The sequence below is a fragment of the Microtus pennsylvanicus genome, chromosome 11, assembly GCF_037038515.1.
Source record: "Microtus pennsylvanicus isolate mMicPen1 chromosome 11, mMicPen1.hap1, whole genome shotgun sequence".
Lineage (NCBI taxonomy): Eukaryota > Metazoa > Chordata > Mammalia > Rodentia > Cricetidae > Microtus > Microtus pennsylvanicus.
The window spans coordinates 17001251-17026277 of record NC_134589.1 but is presented as its reverse complement, the minus strand read 5'-3'; the positions used below and the strand labels follow the sequence as shown (position 1 = coordinate 17026277).

General features: G+C 38.8%; 1 protein-coding gene across 1 annotated transcript in view; it reads left to right on the top strand.

Moving 5' to 3' along the window:
* Nucleotides 1–25027, top strand: part of Efcab3 (EF-hand calcium binding domain 3) — a 370379-nt gene that overhangs the window by 107151 nt on the left and 238201 nt on the right. The window contains 10 exon segments of the mRNA XM_075941765.1: nucleotides 1298–1351; nucleotides 7674–7778; nucleotides 9591–9677; nucleotides 10300–10401; nucleotides 14309–14407; nucleotides 15558–15656; nucleotides 20927–20980; nucleotides 21528–21581; nucleotides 22013–22117; nucleotides 24769–24873. Of these exon segments, the coding sequence (XP_075797880.1) occupies nucleotides 1298–1351; nucleotides 7674–7778; nucleotides 9591–9677; nucleotides 10300–10401; nucleotides 14309–14407; nucleotides 15558–15656; nucleotides 20927–20980; nucleotides 21528–21581; nucleotides 22013–22117; nucleotides 24769–24873 (864 nt within the window).

Sequence of the window (25027 nt, the reverse complement as noted above, 5' to 3'; positions counted from 1 at the left end):
CAGAGCTGCCAACTGCTAGAGAGTTCTTACCTCTACCAGTGCTAGACCAAAAGGAGCAATCCTGTCTCTATAAATCCTTAGACTGAATCTCTCTCTATGAAACCTCAGACTGCATCTCAGACTGAATCCTCAGACTGCATCTGAGCTCCTGTCTCCTCCTGCCTTCTAGTCCTCTCTCTGTCCAGCCATATCACTCCTGTCTCTATCTCCCTAGTTCTGGGATTAAAGACACGTCATTCCAAGTGCTGGAGTCACCTTTATGTGAGCTCTCTCTTTTAGGCAGATTCACTCTTGTGTAGCTCAGTGTGCCTTTGAACTGACAGAGCTCCACCTGCCTCCATCTCCCGAGTGCTGGGATTAAAGGTGTGTGCCAGCACTGCTGGACTAACTAGTGCCTTAGCTCTGTACTCCGATCTTCAGACAAGCTTTATTTGTTTGATTACAAGCAAAATCTCACTACACTTCTTTTCTGCATCACACACTCTATAATGCCAGTTCTACCTTAAATTACCATACATGTAATGGGAAGATGGATGGAACAGTACATGACAAAATAAGTGTAACAAAATATTAACAGTCAAATCTAGACAGTGAGCATAAGTTGTCCATTATACAACTCTTTCAACTTATGGTATACTTGTAAGATTTCAGAGTAAGTCGTTTTTAAAAATGAATAGTCTTAGGCCACCAAGATAGCTCAGTGAATAAAAGGTGCTTGCTGCCAAGCCTGATGACCTGAGTTGATTTCCAGAAGCCAAGTGGAGGGAGGAGAAAACTGACTCCTAAAGCTGGCCTCTATATGTACACGCCCATGCCTGCACACATGCACACACACACACACACACACACACACACACACCACATGGGGGGGGGGAAGATAATAAATGTATTATCTCGTGAGCTCTTTTATAGTCTCCTGGACTTTGCCTACATTTACACCCACCTTGGTATTCATGTTTAGTAGTTAGATTATTGTCATCATGTATGAGAGGGAACAGATGGTATTTGTCTTTCTGGGCAAAGATTAATGTCATTCCCAGAATTAACCTACATAAACGGTAATTTTTTTTTTATCATGCTTGCAAAGAAGCATCATAGCCTAGAAGGAACATAATTTTCCCAGGTCCAGAGAGCATGCATGGTTCAGTGCTCAAGGGACAGTTTACTAACAAGAATCAATCCTTGAAAATGAAAAATTATGCAATTAAAGTTACCCTCAATAATGATGCATGATATAAAACTTTAGTTACTTCCTAGGTCATTATTTAAAATTGCTTGAATTTATGTTTTCTTACAGATAAGGGGAAGACTGATTCAGACTCACTGGTGAATATATTAGAAGTTGCCTCAGGTCAGTGAGAAGTTATGTAAAGTAAAAGCTCTTTTATATACTAAGCTATATTTTATATAATAAATATTTTATTGAGATATGACACAAAATTCTTACATATGCACATATAATCAGCTTAAAATTATCACCAGATTAATTTATTCATATTCCTACTTAACCTCCAGTTAGATGATGAGGGCGATAACCAATAATCTAGAAGATTCTTGTCTCTCTTTATAGTCATTCCCCTTTGCTATTTGGAGGTAATTATAGTTGACCTCATACCCGTGATTTCTGCACACTGATTCAATCATATGATCATAAGTAGCTGGAAAACAAATTTTTTCTGCGTTAAAAGTACAAACTTTAAATGTCTCAATAATATTATTCTCGCAGATACAAATATTCTCTCAATTATTTATATGCAATTTACTTTTTATTAGACATTACCAAGAATGCATAGTTGTCTGAAAAGATAAGAGACAATGTGTATTGATTATGTGTACATGCTGTGTCATCTTACATAAGGCTTAAAGATTCAGCTTTTTATACGATTTTAAAAAATAATTTATTTTTGATGAACATATAATAATCATGCTTACTTAAGTTGATAATTCAGCACATGTACACAAAATGTACTGATCAAATCAGAGTAATTAACATTCTAATCTGTTTATTATTTGTTTTTATTTGGAACTCTCTAATTCTTCTAGTTCCTCATAAAATATAAAATAGGCTATTGTGACCTATAGTCACCCCAGTGTGAAAAACTAGAGTTTATTCTTTGTATTTATGTTTTGATTCCATTATTTAACCTCCTATTATGATTCCCTGCCATGTTTCCTAATTCATAATCACTATCCTACAATCAAATTGACTTTTGTGAAAGTTTCCATTTGTAAGAAAAACATGCAATATTTGATTTTTATTTCATTTAACATAATGTTCTTCAGTTCCATCTAGCTTGCTACAAGTGACAGTATTTCATTCTTTCTCACCAATAATTTTCTATTCTGTATATATGCCCCATTTCTTTATCCATTCACTGGTTTGTTTTCATACTTGGGCTGTTGTGAAATAGGACTGCAACAAGAGAAGTATGTGTATTTATTTGAGGCAGTGGTTTTATCTCTTTTCAAATATTACCCTGATTTTTATGCCAGTACCATGCTACATTGTTACTGAAGCTCTGTAGCATGCTACACTGGTTACTGTAGTTCTGTACTGTGCTACATTAGTTACTGAAGCTCTGTACCATGTCACATTGGTTACTGTAGCTCTGTACCATGCTACCTTGGCTACTGTAGCTCTGTACCTTGCCACATTGGTTACTGAAGCTCTGTACCTTGCCACATTGGTTACTGAAGCTCTGTACCTTGCCACATTGGTTACTAAAGCTCTGTAGCATGCTACACTGGTTACTGTAGTGCTGTACCACGCTACATTAGTCACTGTAGTTCTGTACCTTGCTGCATTGATTACTATAGGTCTGTAGCAGGCCATATTTGTTACTGTAGCTCTGTAGCATGTTTTGAATCCAGGTATTACAGTGAATCTAACTTCATTTATATTAAAAACGGCTGGGGTATTTGTGGCCTATTTGCTTTCATGTACATTTTAGCTTTTTTTAAAGTTCTGTAAACAATGCCATTGATATTTTGACAGAAGTGGCACTTAATTTATACATCCCTTTCAATTATGTGAACTTTTCACAGTCTTATTGTGTCTTCTAATGTATGCTTATAAAAAAGTTCTTACTTTTTTGTCTTTTTCAGTTTTTTTGCGTTACTGTTTGATAGTTTTCATTGTAGAGGCCTTTCTTTTCCTTTGTTAAACTTATTTTCACACTGAATCTCTCACTGAGTGGATTGCCTTCATAATTACTTTCTCAGAAAGATTGTTTGATTTTGGTGTTGGTGCTTATTGTAATAAACTTTCTCTTTAGCAGGTCTTTTGTTTTGTTGCTATGTGCCATAAGCCGTGCTTCCATTTTCACTTATTTGGCAAATAATTTTAATTTTCCACTATTTTTTTCAGTGACCCACTGTTCATTAAATAGCATGATATGTAATCTTGTATATTTGAATAATTTCCAAAGTCGCTAGTGTTTTAAGTTTCTAGTTTCAGCCTTTAGACAACGTATTGATAGTTACTTTATGGTGCGATAATACAGTTCTTTCCAGCAGAATATTCTGCGTGTTGATGAAAATGATGTGTACTCTACAGCTGTTAGAGGAAATGTTCTGTACATGTCATTAGGCTACAGTAGCATCTAACTCACATTTCTTCATTGTTTTGTTCTGTGTTATTTGTCCATTGATGAACATGGGTACTGAAGTCTCTCCATATTATCATATTGATAGTTATCTATCACTCCTTTTAGATAGAATAATGTTTGTTTCATAAAATTGATAGCTGAATGTTGACTGTGTATGCATTTTAAATTGCTATATATTTTTAAACTGATCCATTGATAATTATATTGTGACCTTCTTTGCCCCCTTTTTCAATTTTAAATTTTTAAATTATTATTTTATGTGTATGGACATTTTGCCTGCATATATACAGTCTATGCACTGGCTATATGTATGCCTGGCAACACCGAGACCAAAATAACATATTGGATCCCTTGGAACTGGAGTTAAAGATGGTTTTGAGCTGCCATGTGGGTGCTGGGAATTGAACCTGGGTCTTCTGGAAGAGCAGCAAGTGCTTTTAACTACTGAGCCATCTCTCCAGCTACTGTAGTATTTGTCTTAAAGTCTATTTGTCAGGTGTGGTATAAAAATTTCTACTTAAAGTAATCCAAACATATAATACTTTTTTCTTTTTATTAAAAATTTTTACTTCTTCCCCTCCTCCCATTTCCATCCCCCTTTCCCTCCCCATCCTCTCCAGTCCAAAGAGCAGTCAGGGTTCCCTGCCCTGTGGGAAGTCCAAGGTCCTCCCCCTCCATTCAGGTCTAGGAAGGTGAGCATCCAGACAGACTAGGCTCCCACAAAGCCAGTACATGCAGTAGAATCAAAACCCAGTGCCATTGTCCTTGGCTTCTCAGTCAGCCCTCATTGTCAGCCATATTCAGAGAGTCCAGTTTGATCACATGCTCCATCAGTCCAAGTCCAGCTGGCCTTGGTGAGCTCCCATTAGATCAGCCCCACCGTCTCAGTGGGTGGGAGCACCCCTCGCGATCCTGACTTCCTTGCTCATGTTCTCCCTCCTTCTGCTCTTCATTTGGACCTTGGGAGCTCAGCCCAGTGCTTCAATGTGGGTCTCTGTCTCTATCTCCATTGATTGCCAGACGAAGGTTCTATGGTGATATGCAAGATATTCATCAGTGTGGCTATAGGAAAGGGCCATTTCAGGCACCCTCTCCTTAGCTGCCCAAGGAAAAAGCTGGGGACATCTCCTTGGACACCTGGGAACCCCTCTAGAGTCAAGTCTCTTGCCAACCCTAAAATGGCTCCCTTAATTAAGATATCTACTTCCCTGCTCCCATATCCACCCTTCCTCCATCCTAACCATCCCATTTCCCCAAGCTCTCCCCATCCTCCCCTTCTCCCTTCTCTCTCCCCCTCTCCCCTTACCTCCACCCCATCCCCACCCCCAAGTTCCCAATTTTTGCCTGGCAATCTTGTCTACTTTCAATATCCAGGAGGATAACTATAAGTTTTTCTTTGGGTTCACCTTCTTCTTCTTCTTCTTCTTCTTCTTCTTCTTCTTCTTCTTCTTCTTCTTCTCCTTCTCCTTCTCCTTCTTCCTTCTTCCTCTTCCTCTCCTTCTTCCTTCTTCCTTCTTCCTTCTTCCTCTTCCTCTTCCTCTTCCTCTTCCTCTTCCTCTTCCTCTTCCTCTTCTTCTTCTTCTTCTTTTGCTTTTTCGAGACAGGGTTTCTCTGTGGTTTTGGAGCCTGTCCTGGAACTAGCTCTTGTAGACCAGGCTGGTCTCGAACTCACAGAGATCCGCCTGCCTCTGCCTCCCAAGTGCTGGGATTAAAGGTGTGTGCCACCACCGCCCGACTGGGTTCACCTTCTTATTTAGCTTCTCTAGGATCCCAAATTATAGGCTCAATGTCCTTTATTTATGGCTAGAATCCACTAATGAGTGAGTACATACCATATTCATCTTTTTGGGTCTGGGTTACCTCACTCAGGGTAGTGTTTTCTATTTTCCATTCATTTGCATGCAAAATTCAAGATGTCATTTTTTTACCGCTGAGTAGTACTCTAATGCGTATATATTCCACATTTTCTTTATCCATTCTTCCATGGAGGGGCATCTAGGTTGTTTCCAGGTTCTGGCTATTACAAATAATGCTGCTATGAACATAGTTGAACAAATGCTTTTGTCATATGATAGGGCATCTCTTGGGTATATTCCTAAGAGTGGTATTGCTGGATCCTGGGGTAGGTTGATCCCGAATTTCCTGAGAAACCACCACACTGATTTCCAAAGTGGTTGCACAAGTTTGCATTCCCACCAGCAATGAATGAGTGTTCCCCTTACTCCACATCCTCTCCATATATATATATATATATATATATATATATATATATATATATATATATGGAGAGAGAGAGAGAGGGAGAGAGACAAAGAGAAAGAGAGAGACAGTTATATGGTAGGAAATTATATAGGTTATATATTAGGGGACTTTGATGTTTGAGATGTAAAAATGTACAAGATGTTGGAGCAACTCTGATTACATATTCAAAGACATATGTGATTGAGGTGCTTCTTTCTACAATGGTAATCTCTAAGTAAAATAAAAACCTGTATATAGCTTAGCTTAAACTGAAATAACCCAGAGAACCTAGACAACAATGAGGACCCTAAGAGAGACATACATAGATCTAACCTACATGGGAAGTAGAAAAAGATAAGATCTCCTGAAAAACTGGGAGCATGGGAACCTTGGGAGAGGGTTGAAGGGGAGGGGAGAGGTAGGAAGGGGAGCAGAGAAAAATATAGAGCTCAATAAAAATTAAAAGAAACTGAAAACCAAACCAAACCAAACCAAAACAAAATTTCTACTTAAGCTTGTCTTCCATCTGTGTGAAGCATCTTTTTCTCTTCTTTTATGTTTAGTTTGTGCATATCTTTACTGGCAAAAGCAATTTCTTGTAAGCAGAATATTGCTGGTCTTGGGTTTTATCTGCTTTGATTTTAAATTCAGGTAACCTGTCTTTGGATCACAGAATTTATTCCATTTAAATTCATGGTAATTATTGATGGACGACAACTTAAATAATGCAAGCTTCTTCTCTGAAGCAAAGCCCTGGTGGGTTTAGGTATCTGTATCTGTGAGCCTTTGTCTCACAGGCATTGCTGGTACCCACTACAGTGTCATAAGCCACCATTTTGGGATGACTTCTGCTGCGATCCTAGCCATGGCGGGTTTGTACCTTCCAGGGTAGGGGCTTGTGTATTAGAAACGTTAGGAAGGAGGAACAGAGATAAGAAAGAAACAGAGACACAGGGTCGTACTGAGAGGGCAACTCAGCGGTCCTGAGTGCTGAATTCTGAGTCTTCCCACATTTATATTTCGTACACTTTTATACCCCAATACAAAAGGAGAGGAGAAGAAGGTAAAAGACTGCTTTGCCATGACTCAGAGGACAACCAGAACAGTTATTTGCTTCAATACTTGAGACATTAAGCCATTATTTCCTGAGCAAAGTAGTTGATGTTTGGGACAGTGAACACACCCTAGACCAAGTACCCTGGAGGCAGCCACTCCCGATGTCAACCTCTTTTAAAAGAAGGAGCACAGGCGTATGCTTGAATTCTCTGACCTTTGGTCATGGTGGAGCAGATCCACCTCTGTGGGCCATTTTAATGTCCAAAACACCAAGTAACTATGCCCTAGGTCAGGATACCTTGTTTTGTAGCCACACCTGTTGTCAACAACTTTGATAAAGCAAAGCTCAAACTCTCTGACTTTCAGGCAAAGTGGAACAGACTGTCATTAGATTAAACATAGTCTTATTTCCACTTAGAATATATTTGATGTATGGTTTATTTAGAAACATGCTCCTTATTTTTTAAACCTTATTGACATTTTCTTAAATCTATCACTCTTGATTTCTACCCTAATTACATATACAAAATTGCATATGTATGTGTACCAATTGTACAAATAATCTTTAAGTGACTTGAACTTAAACTGTGAGATATTATTTTATAACCGTCATTATGGTGGCAAAAATTTTCTAAAATTAAAACAATTCTCTTTATTTGCAACTTAATGTTTATTGTTTAGCGAGTATGATGAATTAACTCATTCTTCATAATTTGGGATTATAATAGTTAAGAAATCATTTCATATTTCTCTGTTTTTACTCTGGAGGAGGAAAAATTGATATCACCGATGTGGAAAATGCCTTGAAAGATGCAGAGACAGAGAGAATGTCCAGAGAACAGCTGGAGCAGGAGAAGTCATTTCCAACTTACGGTGAACATTTTCAATGTTAGATAAAATTTCAAAACAGTTGATATGTCTTCAGGAGAGTTAGAATTGTCATCAAGGGAATTATTCATCATTACTAATGTCTGTGGAGTTATAAGGGAGTTGTGATAAGACTCTTAGAAATTTGCATTATCCAAACACCTTTGATAATTATGTAACTTTTATAAATAAGAGATAATACTAAATATCTACAGTCTCAGATAAAACGAACTTTAATATTTAGAAATGTATAAACTGTCACTTAATAGAATGTACACATGCCTTTGCAAATCACAAATCTTGTCCCCCGGGAAAAGGAAGACTGGTGATGGTATTTCATTCCATTGATCTGTACTGGCCTAAGACCTACAGGGAAATAGGAGGAGGCAGGGTTGTGTGAATTTGCTAATAGAGGAAAGGCCATTGTAGCAGGAAAAAAATATGAAACAAGGAAGTACTTTTGCATTAACCTACTTGGTGTTGTCTCAGGTGATAAAGAGTTGATACATTTACCATAATAAGAATTTGGTTTATATATTATTTTGAGATGGGTACATTCTCGGAGCAAAGTAATTTCATGGTTTGCATTTGTGAACAAAAGATATTTTGTTTACTTTCGCATGATATCTCTTTCTTAGCCATCATGTGGAGCATGAATTTGCTAATAGCTAATGGAAATGTATATAAGATTAGGTGACAACAGTGTGTGGAACTCCTGAGAGTGAGGAAAACACAAATCTAGAGCCCGAGTTAGAGCTGGAGAGGTGGAAAACCAGAGGACCCAGGTTTGATTCTCAGCACTAAGAGTGGTTCACAATCACCTGTAACTCCAGTTCTAAGAGATATGACACCTCTTCTGACCCTCACAAGGACCAGGCACATGACTGGTGCACAGACATAGTACACAGAACACTCATGCACATAAAAAAAAGCCAGATTAGCAAAGTGCTTTGTTTTGCTTTTGTTCTTCCTTGTTAATTTTACAGCAATCAATCTCATATATTTATTAAATTAATTTTAATAATATACTACATTGTATTACTAAGTTATTTCCTATTTTACTTTTAAAAGATGTTATATTTATTTTAGGTTTCTTTCAGTGCCAGCGTAGAAATAACAAAACTGGCATAGGTATCAAAATTTCGGAGAAGGAAACAAACTATTTCGAGAGGCTCATAAAGATCAAGATGTAGTAACCAAACAAACCCTGCCATTTGTTTAAATATTTATGTTCAAACTTTTAAATTGGCTGTCTAGCTGCTATAGATAGCCTTAGTTATTTCTTAATTCTCTTTAAACATGTCGCGTCTTTTATGTTTATTTTCAACATTAAAATAAAGATTATTTGTATAATTGGTACAAATACATATGCAACTTTGTATATGTAATTAGGGTAGAAATTAAGAGTGATGATTTAAGAAAATGTCAATAAGCTTTAAAAATAAGGAGCATGTTTCTAAATAAACCATACATCAAATATATTCTAAGTGGAAATAAGACTATGTTTAATCTAATGACAGTCTGTTCCACTTTGTCTGAAAGTCAGAGAGTTTGAGCTTTGCTTTATCAAAGTTGTTAACAACAGGTGTGGCTACAAAACAAGGTATCCTGACCTAGGTTGTGGTTACTTGGTGTTTTGGACATTAAGATTGTCCACAGAGGTTCAAGGGGATTGTTAATAAACTTAAACACTTAAGGACCTTGCTTGAGGTGCCTTTTTATGTCGACATGGTACACATGGTACAAAAGATTTATATTTATTTTATTTTGACTTGTATTTCAATCTCCTTATGCCTCTGTACTTTGAAGGAATGCAAGTGGATGTTCGTGATCTTGACAGTCTACTTGGAAACATGGCTTTCAAATTGACACCGGAGGAATCAACCTCAAAGTCCTCAGTTTATGGTAAGTGATGCCAAAGCAGTGTACTCTAAAGAGAACTTGGGGCTTGAAGCTGATGTTTGTGTTTATTTAGTTTGGGTAAGAATAACTTGTTCCTTTTAATTTAGTAATGTGAATTGATGTTTTCACCATTTATTTATTCATTCATTCATTCACCAAGTTATTGCTGGGTACTTAATAGCCATATGTGACTACTTGTATTTTCATAATATTTACATTGTAATAGGTATTAAAGTTAATCTAGAGACGAGAAAAAAGTCTAGAAAGATGCATATACAGTGTATCCAAATATTGTGTTATGTTCTGTAGGGGGGTTGAGTATCCTTGTCTTTGTTTTTTTTGGGTTTTTTTTTTGTTGTTGTTGTTGCTGGTCCTGGAATCTATCATCCATGGAATGACTGGACTTACAGGCATATGATCTTTTGACTGACCCTTAATCCACAGGTCATTTTAGAATTCAGGAAATGCATTCAAGATCCACTGGGCATACACAAGAGCAATGTCTCTTTATCTAATATTAAAGTATAGTGTGGTGTGTGTGTGTGTGTGTGTGTGTGTGTGTGTGTGTGTTAGTGGACTGTGTCACATGCACAATGTTTCCAAAAATATTTCTTTTGCTTTGAAGGAAGAGATGTTGGTGATGACATGAAAAGCATTTCTCAATACAAGGAAATAGAACCTGAAACTCAGGAACCCTCGGAATTGGTGAATTACCTGCCGACTGAAGGTGAGAATGTGAAATGACAAGTCATTTTATTCAGAGAGATTTGTATGTTCATTTAGAGGATTTTCTACAACTTAATTATTTTCTGTTCATAAATAACTAATATACTGACTTTTGTTTTTTAAATTTCTTGTGACTTTCACACATGAGTACCACATATTTTCATCATATTTGCCCCATCTCTCCCCATCCCGTCCTGTGTGCCTCCTCAGCCCTCTGTCGTATTGATGCCTTTATTTATAATTATATATTCATATACATTATGTCTTTATAATTATAAATGCATATACATTATGCCTTTATCTATAATTATATATGCATATATGCATGAATGAGCTACTGAGACCCATTAGTGTTGTCCATATGTACTTGGGTGTAGGGTTGGCCACTTGGGCATAGTATCCTATCATGGGACTTGTCCTTGAAGATAACTGTTTCTTCTCCCTCAGCAGCTCTCAACTGCCTACTCTCTTCAACTAGAAGTAGGCCCTTGTGGCTCTCTTTTTCTTTCTCCCATTTGTGGCTGCAATGTAGACTGGTGGGATTTTCCTGTACATCATCACTGTTGTATCCATAAGACACTGTTTTACATTTGTCCTCTTGGGGCTCTGTAAATCTTTCTTTTTCCTCTTCTTTGATATTCCTTGAGCCTTGGGTATAGGGATTGTGTTATCACTATCCCATTTGGGAATAGGCACTCAACAGTTACTTATTCTTTGCACTTGGATTCATTGTGGTTCTCTGTAATAGCTTCTGCCTGCTGTAAAAATGTAACTTCTTTGATGGGAGAGTGAGATCCATACTAAGATGCAGGTATAAGGAAAAGTAGTTAGAAGGCAGTTCATCTGTATCTGGTTTTAATATGACTATAGGAGCCTCTAGAGCCTCTGGCCTCATGAGCCACAGATTCTTATTTAGGCATGAGGTTCTTGTATGGTTCCTTATATTAAATGGACTTTAAGAACAATTACTTTGTTGGTTACTCCTGATACTTTAATGCCACTATTGCACCACTTTTTTTTCCTGGACCAGTTGTTACTGAAATTTGAAGGATCTGTAGCTTGGAAAGACAGTTGATAACATTTCTCCTCCAAAGCTTTTGTAGCTTTTATTCTTTAATCCATTGAGAGTCCCAACGTTTAAGATGAGATTCAATGAAGGGAAATGGGAGAAAATGAGATCAGGAGCAGAGAAGAAGTTCCACTCCAAGAGCCCTTGCTGTCTTTATGAACTGATGGCTTCCACACCATCTTTATAATCTTCACATTCTTTGCCAGGATTTTATTCATGTTTTATATGCAATTGAAATATTTACCTTAATAGGTTTAATATGTGTGATATGAAGGCCCTGAAAGAGAAGTGAAAGGCGTAAGACACTAAAATTTCATCCTAGCCACACTTAATGTATTCAAAGTATGTTTGTTCCTTTAATCCATTCGAACACCACAGATGATTTCTTAATAAACAAAAAATAGTAAGAAATTTCTCTCAGAAAACCCAACAAAACCAGTGTCAGAAAAGAAATTTCAGTCTTACTGACTAGAGCCTGCAGCTTGTTGCCTATCTACCGCTCCCTTTCAGTGATCAACTAACCAGTCTCTCAAAATGTCGTGTGTGCTGGTCTAGAGAAGAGCCTTTTATTCTACTCCATTCCTGAACACCTTTTCAACACTTTAAGTGTTAATTTAATTGTGGCCTTTGCACCAAAACTAGGTCACAATTAAGAGTCACTTGTCTCTTTTAAAATCTCTCAGTAATTGTTTCTAAGGGAGAAGTGACCATGCTCAGTAAGCTGTGCTCTTCTGGGAAGCATGGGTTTGAATCACACAGGAAAGGAAAGGAAAGATCCAAACATAACCTGTGGTTAATAGACATTTACTGTAGTTTTGGGCTCTCGGGAAGTCAGGCTTATAAAACTATAAAAGTCTTTCTAAAGCTGCGTATTCATCACCACAAATTCTCAAGAATATGCTATCTTAACAACTTTATATTCATTCATCTATATGTATGTATGTGATAGATGTTGGTGCAACATACCCAGAAAGAGAAGCCATGACAGACCAAATTAGCAATTTTTCCAAGGCCAACTTGAATTTGTGAATTTATTGGGGTTACTAAGAGGAGCATGAATTAAGGTTACTTACAGGACCCAGGATGACATTTAAAAAGCAATTGCATCATTGAAAAACTCTTACAATGAGGACATTAAGAGCGACTTACATAGATCTAATCTACATGGGAAGTAGAAAGTAGAAAAAGACAAGATCTCCTGAGTAAATTGGGAGCACAGGGACCTTGGGGAAGGGTTGAAGAGGGAGAGGAGAGGCAGGTAGGGGAGCAGAGAAAAATGTAGAGCTCAATAAAAATCAATAAAAAATAAAAAGAAAAGAAAAGCTCGTCCTGGCACAGGTGAGTCTCACAGAAGCTGTAACCCTGGAGCTCTCAGCATAGTTTGTAGGCAGCTGTGCAAGTCTGGGGGCTCTCTCAGAACTCAGCTGCTGGAGTCTCATTCCCTAAATTGTCCAGCTAAGTAGGGGCTACCGAGAATTGGGTGAGTTCCTGTTTCCCCAACTTGTGGTCTTTTGTTTACCTCCTAAGTCTAAAGAGCCTTCCTCTCCTTCCCAGAGGGATGTCTTAATTGTGAGAAAACAGCTATACAACAGTGTCCATATGTGTAAGTGTGCATGTGTATGTACAAGCAGGTATAGATGCTTGTGTGCACATACAGAGGCTAGAAGAGAGTGGAGGGTATGGTTCTTCACCTGATCCTTTGAGCAGGACCCCTCTGTGAATTGGGGGCTTCTGTTTTCTCAGGTAGTTCAGGAGGCAGCAAGCCCCAGAAATCCTCTTGTTTTTATCCTGTCAGAGTTGGGGTTACAGGTGTTCTATGGGTGCCTATGTAGATGGAAGTTTCTATCCCACCTAGTTCCGTAGCCATTCAGTCCCAAACAAACACACAGGCTTATACTAAGTATAAACTGTTTGGCTTATTAGCTCAGACATATTTTTTACTTGCTCTTACAACTTAAATTAACCCATAATTCTTGTTTATGTTAGTCTTGTGGCTTGGTACATTTTTATCAGTGAGGCATTCTCATCTTGCTTCCTCTGTGTCTGGCTGGTGACTGTGTCTGACTGGTGACTGTCTTTTCCTTTCTTCTTCCCAGAATTTTCTTTGTCAGTTTGACCCACCTGTACTTCCTGCCTGGATACTGGCCAATCAGCATTTTATTACACTAATACGAGTGACAAATCTTTACGTGTACAAGAGCATTCTCCCACAGCATTAATCCACTTGCTGTGTCAGTCCTGGAATCTGAATTCCAGTCTGATGACATTGGAGCAAGACATTTAGAATGAGCCACCTGTCCAGCTGTGACTTCTTTCACTGAAATAATCAGTTTCCAACGGACAAGAGGAGAGTCAGAGAAAGAAAACAGATAGGAATAAGGAGAAGAGAAATAAGATGGATAAAATTAAATTGAAAATAGAATCAGGTTAAGAGACAGACCACACTGCAGTGAAGGATTAGCAGGTACTACACTGGAAAATTCTGCATACTCAGGTGACTGATAGTAGTTCCTTGTTGTGTTTAAAAGTATGAAATCTGTGGGTTTTGTACTCTAAATCATAAAATACTCTTGTATCTTGCTGTCTCAGGTTATCCCAAAGTAAGTTAAGAGGGAATAGGTTTTAATTTAGCTGCTTTACAGTGTTTTTAATGGACAACTAGAAAAGCAAAGTTAAAGTTCTGATAGTCCTATAAAATGTTAACTTGCAATACAGAGATATAAATTATATATCTTACCTTATTAACACTTGCCAATCAAGTTAATAATAGCCAGAAGTGAGTGTGTTGTTTTGAAAATATTCTGTCTTTCTTACTTTCCATTCCTATTGCCTTTCTAAGGAGGGAAAATTGATGTGTGCAGTTTGGACAGCATTCTCGGGAAGATGCAGATTAAGCTCTCAGAGAAAGAACTCGAGAAACTGGCAGACCAACTTGCAGGTGAGTGTCACAGAAACGAGTCCTGTCGAAGAATCTGGACCCGTGCAGGGAGTATGGGCTTTAATGTGCTGAATTAAGAGATGATGGGCTTTGACTGAAATTTTAAAATTGATACAGTGCATGCCCTATAATAAAACATGAAGTGTTTGTGCTATTTGAGTATGTGTTAGTGAGTTTTAGAGAAAAAATTTCATTTATCTCTTTCCAGGTAAGCAAATACATAACTAGATGCAATAAAAACATTAAACCATATAATCTATTGTTTATAAAGGATATTCAAGGTTGTATGACTGATAGTAGTTCCTTGTTGTGTTTAAAAGTATGAAATCTATGAGTTTTGTACAAGATACATAAAATACTCTTGTATCTTGCTGTCTCAGGTTATCCCAAAATAAGTTAAATGGGAATAGGTTTTAATTTGGCTGCCTTACGGTGTTTTTTAATGGACAACTAGAAAAGTAAAGTTAAAGTTCTGATAGTCCTATAAAATGTTAACTTGCACCATCTTCAGCCTGGTGGATGTGGTCCTGCAGGCAGAGGCCACAGCCCTCAAGTACAGTGCTATCCTGAAGCGACCGGGCCCTGAGCATTCCCTGGGCCTGGAGAAGGAGTCTGGTGAGGAGCCTGAGGACTGAATGCTAGCCCGAGCCAGGCCTGTGCCTGCCCTACCCTGCTGGCTTTTAGGAATGGGACCTTTTGACATCAAAGGGGATTTTTAATTTGGTTTGCTAACAACTCAGGGGTTTGTTTTTATTTCTTATTTTTTAATTTAATTTTACTTTTGCAACTCAGTTTTTAAATGAACTGGAAGGGATACAGTGTGGTTGGGGGTCAGGGGAGGGAATGCTGAGGCCTGGCCAGTGCTTCCCTGAGCAGAGAGGGTCCCAGTCTTCCTGGGCAGGCAGCCTTGCTTCGACCAGGCCACCCACTGCCCTTCCCTGCCCAGGAAATGGGGGGTTTCAGCAAATCAGTGTCATGGAATAAAATCAAGTGTGAAGTGAAAAAAAAATGTTAACTTGCAATACAGAGATATAAATTATATGTCTTACCTTATTAACACTTGCCAATCAAGTTAATAATAGCCAGAAGTGAGTGTGCTTTTTGAAAATATTCTGTCTTTCTTACTTTCCATTCCTCTTGCCTTTCTAAGGAGGGAAAATTGATGCGTGCAGTTTGGACAGCATTCTCGGGAAGATGCAGATTAAGCTCTCAGAGAAAGAACTCGAGAAACTGGCAGACCAACTTGCAGGTGAGTGTCACAGAAACGAGTCCTGTTGAAGAATCTGGACCTGTGCAGTGAGTATGGGCTTTCCAACAACAGTGTCCTCTGTTACAAAAAGGCATTTGCAGACTTTAGGGAAGCATTTATTACTAATACGATGGTGAATCCTAGTTTTCATTTTAACAGAGATCTTCAGGAATAGCAGGAAGCAGAATAAAACTAACTTTAGTTCATTGTTTAACACTTTTCTTTAGAAAAAAACTTCATTTCCTATATCCTGAAAATGTTCAGATTTATTTGTTTATCTTTATATGTGTTGTGTGTGCTCATGTGTGTGTAGGCTTGAGTGTGTGTGTAGATACGGTGTTTATGTTTGCATTTGCTTGTGGCAACCAGAGGAAACTTGGGTATCGTTCCTCAGGTGCTGGGCACCTTATTTGTTTTAGGATACTTAAGAACATTGTTCTTACATTTATTTATGTTATGTGTATGGTTTTTGCCTGCATGTATGTGTGTGCCGATGGAGATTGGGTGAGAGCATCAGATCCTCTGGAACTGAACTTACTAGAGCTTCTCTGTGGGTACTGGGCACAAAGGCCAGTCCCCTGCAAGAGCAGAAAGTGCTCTTAACCACTGAGGCATCTCTGCAGCCCTTCACCTTAGGTTTCCAGGCAGGTCTTTCACTGGGCTGGAGCCTGCTGGGTAAACCAAGCTGGATGGCCCTGAGCCCCAGGGATCTGCTTGTCTGCACCTCCCCAGTGCTGGATTACAAGTGTACACGTCATGCCTTTTATGTGTGTCTTGGGGATCGAACTCGGGTCCTCATGCTTGCATGGCAAATGTTCGATGGACTGAGTTCTCTTCAGCTGTGTCTTCTTCTTTTATATATCTTAATTTATGTCTTATATTTCTCTAATTGACCTTAGACATCAATGCAATTGATAGAAACAAAAATTTTTTTCCTATCTTTTTTTTGATATTTATTAAGCTCTACATTTTTCTCTGTTCCCCTCCCTACCTCTTCCCTTCCCCTTCAACTCTCCCCCAATATCCCCATGTTCCCAATTTATTCAGGAGAGCTTGTCATTTTCTACTTTCTACCTCCCATGTTGATTATATCTACGCAAGTCTGTCTTAGTGTCCTCATAGTTGTCTAATGTAAAATACATTTTAATATATTATGAAATATTTGGTCTTTTGGCAGTTTTTATTAGATTATCTTTTAGAACAAGCATTATGTTGGTAAATCGCCATGGATTCCTTACGTTTGTGGAAAGCTGAATCTGGGGACTGAGCGGACAGTGCCCTTCTCTCAGACCCTAGCATGTTTAGTTCAGACGTTCTGTAAAATTCCTTGTCCTGGGGAAGGCTGGCCCACTAACTGACAAGCAGAAAGAAAAACCACAAATAGCTAAGGTCTTAAAAACATAACACCTTTGAGAAGGCCTAGAAGACATTGTCTAGGGATTTTCAAAAGATGCTAGAATTGTTTATCCCATGACACAAACATGCCTGTGGTTGGCCTGTACACACAATGACCATCCATGGAGAGACTTTTCTGCTCGGCATCTCTCCATTGGAAACTCCTGTGTGAGGGCTTTACCAGGGCTTGCTCTGGTGAACATCTGTGAGATGTTTGCACATGATTTGATGATATGACCTTTTCTTGCTTTCCCAGCCGGGCAACTCTGTCACTTCCGATAGTTGCTGTAAGTGCCCAATTTGATGGTGCTTTTCTCTCTCTCTCTCTCTGCTTCTATCTATGTGCTACTTGATATTTGTTCTTTTACATTTGCTTGCAATATACCTAACAAACTTGTTCATTTGAAACTAAAAGCATGACTCTTATAGGTCATTCTTCACACAGAGCATCTTTGGATTGTCAGATAACTTGATATGTTCTTACCTATTTACATGTTCATTGTCAGATATATGTATTCCAGATATTTTTCTAAGATTGTGGTTTGCTAATGCATTTCTCTAATCTTGCCTTTAATAAAAAATTTAATTTTGATAATGTCCATCTTATTAGTCTTTGTAAGTAGTGAATTTTTTATTTTACTAAAAAATACTGTTGTCTATGTCAGAGTCACACAACTGACCTGTGTTTTTTCTAGATATTTTTTAATCATATATGTTATGTTTAATTGTGTGATCTATTTTGAGTTAATTTTCTGTGAAATAAAAGATAGTAGTTGATGTTTTATAAGTAGATGCCCACTAATTTTAGGACCGATTCTTAAAACAAATTTCCTGCCTTCATTAAAATAACTTGAACTATTAATCAAAATATGAGTAAGTTTCTCAATATTCTGTTCCATAAACCTGTCTATCACTGTGTCAGCTCCGTGACTCTAGAGTGAGTCTTCTCTATCACTGTGTCAGCTCCGTGACTCTAGAGTGAGTCTTCTCCATCACTGTGTCAGCTCCGTGACTCTAGAGTGAGTCTTCTCCATCACTGTGTCAGCTCCGTGACTCTAGAGTGAGTCTTCTCTATCACTGTGTCAGCTCCGTGACTCTAGAGTGAGTCTTCTCTATCACTGTGTCAGCTCCGTGACTCTAGAGTGAGTCTTCTCCATCACTGTGTCAGCTCCGTGACTCTAGAGTGAGTCTTCTCTATCACTGTGTCAGCTCCGTGACTCTAGAGTGAGTCTTCTCTATCACTGTGTCAGCTCCGTGACTCTAGAGTGAGTCTTCTCTATCACTGTGTCAGCTCCGTGACTCTAGAGTGAGTCTTCTCCATCACTGTGTCAGCTCCGTGACTCTAGAGTGAGTCTTCTCTATCACTGTGTCAGCTCCGTGACTCTAGAGTGAGTCTTCTCCATCACTGTGTCAGCTCCGTGACTCTAGAGTGAGTCTTCTCCATCACTGTGTCAGCTCCGTGACTCTAGAGTGAGTCTTCTCTATCACTGTGTCAGCTCCGTGACTCTAGAGTGAGTCTTCTCCATCACTGTGTCAGCTCCGTGACTCTAGAGTGAGTCTTCTCCATCACTGTGTCAGCTCCGTGACTCTAGAGTGAGATTTTTCTATCACTGTGTCAGCTCCGTGACTCTAGAGTGAGTCTTCTCCATCACTGTGTCAGCTCCGTGACTCTAGAGTGAGTCTTCTCCATCACTGTGTCAGCTCCGTGACTCTAGAGTGAGATTTTTCTATCACTGTGTCAGCTCCCGTGACTCTAGAGTGAGATTTTTCTATCACTGTGTCAGCTCCCGTGACTCTAGAGTGAGTCTTCTCTATCACTGTGTCAGCTCCGTGACTCTAGAGTGAGTCTTCTCCATCACTGTGTCAGCTCCGTGACTCTAGAGTGAGTCTTATCCATCACTGTGTCAGCTCCCGTGACTCTAGAGTGAGTCTTCTCTATCACTGTGTCAGCTCCGTGACTCTAGAGTGAGTCTTCTCCATCACTGTGTCAGCTCCGTGACTCTAGAGTGAGTCTTCTCCATCACTGTGTCAGCTCCCGTGACTCTAGAGTGAGTCTTCTCTATCACTGTGTCAGCTCCCGTGACTCTAGAGTGAGTCTTCTCCATCACTGTGTCAGCTCCCGTGACTCTAGAGTGAGTCTTCTCTATCACTGTGTCAGCTCCGTGACTCTAGAGTGAGTCTTCTCCATCACTGTGTCAGCTCCGTGACTCTAGAGTGAGTCTTCTCCATCACTGTGTCAGCTCCCGTGACTCTAGAGTGAGTCTTCTCCATCACTGTGTCAGCTCTGTGACTCTAGAGTGAGTCTTCTCCATCACTGTGTCAGCTCCGTGACTCTAGAGTGAGTCTTCTCCATCACTGTGTCAGCTCCCGTGACTCTAGAGTGAGTCTTCTCTATCACTGTGTCAGCTCCGTGACTCTAGAGTGAGTCTTCTCCATCACTGTGTCAGCTCCGTGACTCTAGAGTGAGTCTTCTCCATCACTGTGTCAGCTCCGTGACTCTAGAGTGAGTCTTCTCCATCACTGTGTCAGCTCCCGTGACTCTAGAGTGAGTCTTCTCTATCACTGTGTCAGCTCCGTGACTCTAGAGTGAGTCTTCTCCATCACTGTGTCAGCTCCGTGACTCTAGAGTGAGTCTTCTCTATCACTGTGTCAGCTCCGTGACTCTAGAGTGAGTCTTCTCTATCACTGTGTCAGCTCCGTGACTCTAGAGTGAGATTTTTCTATCACTGTGTCAGCTCCGTGACTCTAGAGTGAGTCTTCTCTATCACTGTGTCAGCTCCGTGACTCTAGAGTGAGTCTTCTCCATCACTGTGTCAGCTCCCGTGACTCTAGAGTGAGTCTTCTCCATCACTGTGTCAGCTCCGTGACTCTAGAGTGAGTCTTCTCTATCACTGTGTCAGCTCCGTGACTCTAGAGTGAGTCTTCTCTATCACTGTGTCAGCTCCGTGACTCTAGAGTGAGTCTTCTCTATCACTGTGTCAGCTCCGTGACTCTAGAGTGAGTCTTCTCCATCACTGTGTCAGCTCCGTGACTCTAGAGTGAGTCTTCTCCATCACTGTGTCAGCTCCGTGACTCTAGAGTGAGTGTTCTCAGAGCTGCTCTGTGTTTTCAGGATTCCTTCACTCTTCTATTTCCTGAGCATCTCCACTTAAGTTTTTAGGATGACTATCAATTTCTTCAACAGAAACGATGTAATTTTGATATAAATAATATTGTACTGTAGACTCATTTTGAGGAAATAGAGTCACAGTTTTGATCTCTCTCTCTCTCTCTCTCTCTCTCTCTCTCTCTCTCTCTGTATTTGGGAACAATAGACAATAAGTATGGATATCTTAGCAATAAACATAATGCCCTTTTCTCTTTGTGGAGGGCTTTTATTTCTTTAAACAGTGTTTCGTAACTTTTAGTGCAGAAGACTTGGGCATTTCCTGTGAGCTTTACTTATATCTTGTTATGACATCTTCTAGTTGTTCACTGTTAGCATCCATCAGCAAACTGACTTTTGTGTGAGCCTTGCATACCACACTTTGTTAAATTTACTTAGGAGTTGAAATAGTGTTTTATAGATGCTGCAGGGTTTCCTGCTGCAAATGATGACATTTTCCACATCCTCCCTCCCAATATCACAGTCCTTTGCTGTGTTCTGCCTATCCTCTTCTTGCCTTGCCTGCATTTCTAGAGCAGTGTCAAAGAACAGATACAGTAGTAGGTCATCTTTGTCTTGTTCCTTAATCTGAGGGGAGAGGAGTTTAATATTTTATGTTATTATATTAGCTACAATATTTTACAGTTGTGATAATACCTGTTTCTAAATTCGGCTAATGTTTTTACAATAATGTTTTTATTATCTGCCTCTCAATTATGTTTTCCTATAGCTAAAGAAAAGATTGACGTCAATGAATTAATGGATATGTTAAAAGCTGGAAAAGGTTAGTGAGAAAATACTATGAGTCTAAAATCCTGTTTCTCCACCCTAAATTTAATATACTGAGTTATCCAGTCATCTATTATTCTTTTTAACGTTTGTATTATAAAAAGTCATATCTACATGTCTCAGGGCCTGGCTAATAGCTCTCCTTTAAAAGAAAGTTCAACTGCATTATGCAAAACTCTTCAGACTGTCTGCTCTGTCAATCACTGACCCAGTGATTAGCCAAATACTGCCTGTTCTGGGTTTAGAGACCAGTGAACAGGCATCTTCAGGATTGGCTGGGAAGAATGCAAAAATACATTGAATGGAAATAGATTAAAGAGGAGAAATGAAAGAAATCCGAGATAGGAAGAATGTTAAGAGGGATAAGACAGATGAATGGGTGGAGAGGCCCCATAGAAGGGTTTTCCATTTTATAATTGTATTGTTTATCTGCTATTATGTCATAAATATTGGGGAGAAATCGTACTGCCTGTCATTCTGAATTATGGCTTTTAAGATGCCTCAGTGAATCGCTTGCAACATGATTTGTGCCTTTCACACAGATATTCGAGAATTCTACCAAGAGAAATTGGCCGATAGCGAGGAAGCCATTGAAGGTGAGTAGTATACATACAGAAAACATGGGTGCATTTGAGATCGTCACGTTTTTTGCTTGTGCAACTTTCTAATAATCAGGTTGTGATTTCTGCCACCCTTGTCTGTATTCTGATACCTTGTATACATTTCTTCTAAAACTCTGCATGGAGTTTTGCAGATAGTTATGTGTGTTCTGTAGTAAATGGAGAGAAAGTAATTTGTTGTTTTTTTATAAATGAATTAAATAAAAACTTTGCATGTGAATTCCTAAGCAGACAACAAAAACCAGGTCAAGAAAGTTATTCTGGTTGTCATTCTGGTGTTGCTGTCCCTTGGCACAGGTGAACTTCTCTGGGTCTTGGACTTTGTGGGTTAGGATCACTAGAAGGCTCTGTACATGGCGCCTTTAAGTAAGATTGTAACCAAAGTTTGCTTACATTTATTTCTATAGAAGAAGATGTTGATATTCATAAACTGGACTCCATTTTGAAAAGTTTGGGTGTGAAACTTTCAGAAAATCAAATGAGGGACCTAAAGAAAAATCTGCAGGTCGATGGTGAGATATAGTTAAATAGCTGTGACCATTTGATAATGTTAACTTTTTCTCAAGAATCTCTAAAGTTCTTTTTTTTCAATAAGCTATTACTTAAACAAGCATATGACAATAATAAGTTCTATCTCTGGATATTAAAAATTACACTTCAGGATCTTCTCTTATCTCATTGATGACATGATTGTATCTACTATTGTTCTGAAGATTTGGGGAAAGGATAATTATAAGGATGTTCCACAGGGTAGACATAAATAGAAACAATTTATTTTATCTTTTTGGTTTTTTGAGACAGGGTTTCTCTGAAGCTTTGGAGCCTGTCCTGGAACTAGCTCTCATAGACCAGGCTGGCCTCGATCTCACAGAGATCCGCCTGCCTCTGCCTCCCCAGTACTGGGATTAAAGGAGTGCACCTCCACCGCCCGGCAATAGAAACAATTTAAATCCAGAAAATTTGAAGAAGATGGACATCCTGACCACAGCTTCCCCTCCCTCTTCTCCTCCTATACCCTCCTCTTTATTTCCCTTCTGCCCTCCCCCTTATCCACTCCTCCTCAGTTTCTATTCAGAAAAGGGCAGGCTTCCATGGATAGCAACAAAACATGGCATATCAAGTTGCAATAAGACTAAGCACCTCCCCTTGTATTAAGTCTGGGCAAGGTGACCCAGTATGAGGAATAGGGTCCCAAAAGCCAACAAAAGAGTTAGAGATAGTCTTTGTTCCCAGTGTTAGGAGTCCCACAAGATGACCAAGCTACACAACTGTCCCATAAAAACAGAGGGACTAGGTCAATCCCATGGAGGCTCCCTGGTTGTCATTTCGGACTCTGTGAGTTCCTATGAGCCAAGGTTAGTTGATTCTATGGGTTATGAGAGTGGCCTGTAGTTTTCACACGGGTTCTGAGATCCAAATCATATTCTTTGTGTTTGTAAAGCAAGCACTTTACCCATGGAGCTACCGCTGTAGCCCTTATACTCTTTTTTTAAAAAAGCATTCGTTGTCTACTTTATTACATTTGAAGCAGCATTTTTTTTATGGATCCCTGGCTGGCTTAAGATTCTCTCTGTAGGCTAGATTAGCCTCAAACTTACAAGTGATCCTCATGACTCTGTCTCCCAAATATTTGGAATATCAGCACGTACCACTACACTGACTTTCCAATATATATTTTTTTGGTTAGGAAAGGAAATGAAAGTCTTTGTCTGAACTTTGAACTTTCATGTATAAAGGAAGAGATTTAGATATTTTTCTCTTAGTAAATATATATATATATATATTCATAGTCCTGTTATTTTTAATACTGTTGTTACTTTGAAAACAGAATAATAAAAATTTAAAAAACGATAATAGAGACAGATTACATACCTAATTATGTTTATTTAAGTTTTTTACATTTTCCAGGATCCTGTCTTTGTTACTATGTATTAGAAATACTTTATTCCATTTTTATCCTTTTACTCTTGGTATCCTGATGAATAAAAGTTCTTAATTTACAGTAGCAAAGTTTAATTGGTATATTATGCTATTCCTTTTTGATGAAGTCTTCTCTACTCCGAAGCTTTTCTCATATGTTTTCCTCTTAAAATCTTTATAATTTGACCTTCACCAGTAGTTCATAGATGTCCCTGGAATTAGTGACTACAAAGTATTATAATAGTCTTAAATAATTTTTTGCATGTATATCCAATTGGGTCAGATGTGGTGCCGTGTTAATGTAATCTCAACTCTAGCAGAGTTGGGGCAGGAGGCTCGTGTGCTCAAGGCCAGCTTGGAAGACACTGAAAGAACATGCCTGACTTTGTCTTATTCTTTAGGGATTTTTCTCTTACTTTAAAGTTTAGAAAAATTTGGTTGGCATATTTATACATATTAATGAGATAACAATGTGATGCTTTGCTCCACGCACACATTGAGTAGTGATCAACTAGCATCATGTCCAGCTTGCACGCGCACGCAAACACACACCTAAGGCTCAGACTGTCTTTGTTGATATACACATATCACCTCTGTTATGTATTAAATAACCATAAACAAATGAGAATCATTCAGTCTTGTTTTTTCTCAGTCTGGAGGTTTAGCCCTTTAGGATTGCAGGAGCCAGCTGTACATCTTTGGCTTTGTTTACTTTGCTACATGACACCATCAGCATCAAAGACCAAATTTGGATCCAGAAAATGCCATCAGAACATATTTACAGTGTTCTTTTCTTTCTGGGCTCCTGATTTCTGTTAGATTTGGGGACAGTCATTCCTATGCCCTTGTCCACTCTTGGTTGCTTGGGAGAAGACGTTTTGACCATTTTATTCAATGTTGTAGTTTCTGCAGGATGTTTGATCTACTCATCATTAGAAACAGAATTCAATATGGATTTTAATTAGCAATAGAGGCACCTAATCGGGAAGTTCAGAAAGCTAAACTGAGCTCTGCCCATCATCACCACTAGCTGATTTACTTTAGCCATTGTAGGTGATTTGGCAGTTGCTCACCCATGTAGAGCATTTCAGTTCTAATTCCATACCATTATTGACCCTACCTCCTATATATGAACAGGCTACTGAGCCTTGATCTTCTCATGAGATTTATAATCATAATACACAGTAATATTAATGTCACATGACAGCATCAATGATTTTCCTTATATTCTCTTTTTCCTAAGAATGGACTCCTGATTCCAAAAGTTTGGATAGTCTTTTACAAAGTATGGGACTCACCCTTTCAGAACAGGAAATTAATGACCTGCTACAAAATCTGCCAGTTGGAGGTAAACATTTAAGATAGATTTAGATTTTTTTCATAGAATATGTACTTCCATAAAAGGATCTTTGAACACTGGCCATTAACATTAAGAAGACACAAAATACGAAAGAAAATTTAGTCCAAAAGTGAGTGTGTTTTTTAACTCTTGACCTTTTCTA